The sequence below is a fragment of the Mandrillus leucophaeus genome, unplaced genomic scaffold, assembly GCF_000951045.1.
Source record: "Mandrillus leucophaeus isolate KB7577 unplaced genomic scaffold, Mleu.le_1.0 Scaffold457, whole genome shotgun sequence".
Lineage (NCBI taxonomy): Eukaryota > Metazoa > Chordata > Mammalia > Primates > Cercopithecidae > Mandrillus > Mandrillus leucophaeus.
In genome coordinates, this window is record NW_012104887.1 from 70,112 (window position 1) to 72,540 (window position 2,429).

Below are 2,429 nucleotides of genomic sequence, written 5' to 3' on the forward strand. Positions count from 1 at the left end.
ATGGTTTTGGAAGGAAACTGTTCCACCTCAGATCATCAGGCATGCGCAGTTCACAATAGGGTTCATGTTTCTATGAGAATCTAATGCCACCACTGATTGGACAGGAGGAGGAGCTCAGGCTGTACTGCTGGCTCATGAGGAAGCTCATCTCCTGCTGGGCAGCCCAGTTCCTAACAGGCCACGGACCAGTAAGGGTTGCGAACCACTGCTCTACATGGTCCATCCTTCCCTGAATGGCTATGTCATCTGGTAGATAACCGTGCCCTTCTGGCAGTGGTCAACTAGGAGTGGACCCTGACTCACACATTTGCCATTTCAGTGACTCATTACTTGTGTTCCTGACTTAGAAGGATAATCTGGAACAATAATTTCTTTCCCACAGGAGTGAACTTCTTTTTTTTCAGACAGAGAAAATTGCTAGTGATTGTATTAGGAGGAAAGGCTGTGAAAAGGTCAGAACAAGGCCATATGCAAACTGCTTAGCTTGCAGATGCTCAGGAAGAAGTGGTGCCACCAAGGCCGCTTTGTCCCTGAGAGGTAGATGGACAGTATAACCTGTTCCTCATGTTTTCCGGGTTTCTCTTTCTATGGAGCTTTCATGAGATTCCATGGCATTATTTTCTAACTCTCCTAGCTACCTAGAGTGAGTCTCTATTCCTTACAACTAAAATAAGATGGATGAAATGGACCACCATTATGCCCTGACACTGACATTAGCTCCTGTGATTATTGATGGGGGCTGCGGTACACCGGAAAGAGTAATGGACTGGGACCCAGAGACCTCAGTCTACTGGTCATGGTGTGGCCTTTAGTAAGGCAGTTGACTTCTCTGGAGCCCCGTTTCTTCGCTTGTAGATTAAAGTGAGGAGTTTAGATTATTTATGATGGTCCCTCAGGGGGAGGGACTATCAGTTCTATGACTGTTCCTATACGATACCTTTCACAGTGACAGATACTCCTGCTGATGTGTAGCGATGCTTTCCCATGCCTGAGCAGTGGTAGGCGCCATTGTGACTTATGTTGGTTTTCAGAATGGTGAGTTTAGAATTCCGGTAGAAAAACTTAAAGGCTTTGCCATTTTGATAGTAAAGCACATTGTACACCAGCTTATCCTTCCATGCATGACACCTCAAGGCCAGAGGTTCTCCTTCTGTGAAGACTCTGCTGGATACCTGCAGTAGTAGCCAGTCTGAAAAAAGTGAACCCAAAATGTATGTATACAGTGCAGGAGGTACAAGGAGGCCCAAGCTTGGCCCTGTGGGCTTTCTGTTTTTTCTCCTTGCAACATCCAGCCTCAGAGCTTTGCTAAATCTCAGGCCTATATCCAGTTCCTCAAATATCTTTAGCTTCGGTGGAAAGAAAAGCAATCTTTACTGGCAACTGTGCACACGGCCCTTTCTTATCTTCCCTTTCCAGATCTCAGAAGTTGATTGAAACAAAAACAGTTCATACAGCATGGTAGACAGAATTCTAAAATGATCCCAATGACCCACTCCCTTGTATAATCCCCTTGAGTGTGGGTGGAACCTATGACTTGCTTCTAGCCAACAGAATATGACAAGGGTGATGAAATGTCACTCTTGGGATTGCTACATCATGTAAGACTCTATCTTAGCAGTCTGGATGGAGAAGGTCTCCTGCTGAACTTGAAGAAGTAAGCTGCCATGCCAGGAGAGGACCTATGAGAGCACCACAAGTCAAGGGCCTCTAGGAGCTGAGAGTGGCCCCCTACTGACGTGCAGCAAGAAAGTAGGAACCTCAGTCCTAGAACCACAAAGAACTGAATTCTGCCAGTGACCTTGTGAGCCTAGAAGAGCTGAAAAAAGAAACACAGCAAAGTCAACACCCTGACTGCAGCCTTGGAAGACCCTCAGCAGAGCACTCAGCTAAGCTGTGATGGGAGTCCTGACCCATGGAAACAGGAAGATCATAAATGTATGTTATTGCAAGCTGCTAAACTTGTTACACAGCAATATAAAACAAATACACTCCAACTCTTGACAAATTTGTTAATAGGACCACACATCCTAAGACAAACACATAGAAGGGCAAACATCCAGATATAAACATCCTACTACATTGATATGAATACTCACATATGTAAGATCAATGATACCACTAGCAAAACAAGCTCCAAGTCAATGGGTTCTTCCTTTTGACGTACACCTCTACACATAACCAAAAATGTTTCAACTACTTTTCTCTTCTCCAGAGGCAGTTGGTTTGGCTAAATAAAAATGGGGCTCTTAGGAGACCAAGAAGGAGAAGAGACAATAGTGCTTTTCCCCCCTCCAGAACTTATCTAAGACTGGAAGGCAAGTGTTTCTATGCCGTACGTAGCATGAATTTTACAGTCATGGATACGGATATAATGCTTCCGAATATAATTAATTATCTTCCCTCCCTTATTCCCACCCACAGCCAGGAGG

At 44.8% G+C, this 2,429-nt stretch overlaps 2 protein-coding genes across 3 annotated transcripts in view; one reads left to right on the plus strand and one right to left on the minus strand.

The window, feature by feature from the left end:
* The window catches only part of LOC105549785 (histone H2B type 2-F), a 43,417-nt gene that overhangs the window by 33,291 nt on the left and 7,697 nt on the right, over window positions 1-2,429 (plus strand). The gene's annotated exons all lie outside the window — the stretch shown is intronic.
* FCGR1A (Fc fragment of IgG, high affinity Ia, receptor (CD64)) overlaps window positions 1-2,429 on the minus strand; it is a 23,294-nt gene that overhangs the window by 13,175 nt on the left and 7,690 nt on the right. For both annotated transcript variants that reach the window (XM_011994430.1, XM_011994429.1), the window contains exon 4: window positions 938-1,189. In XM_011994430.1, the coding sequence (XP_011849820.1) occupies window positions 938-1,189 (252 nt within the window). The remainder of the gene's footprint in view (window positions 1-937; window positions 1,190-2,429) is intronic.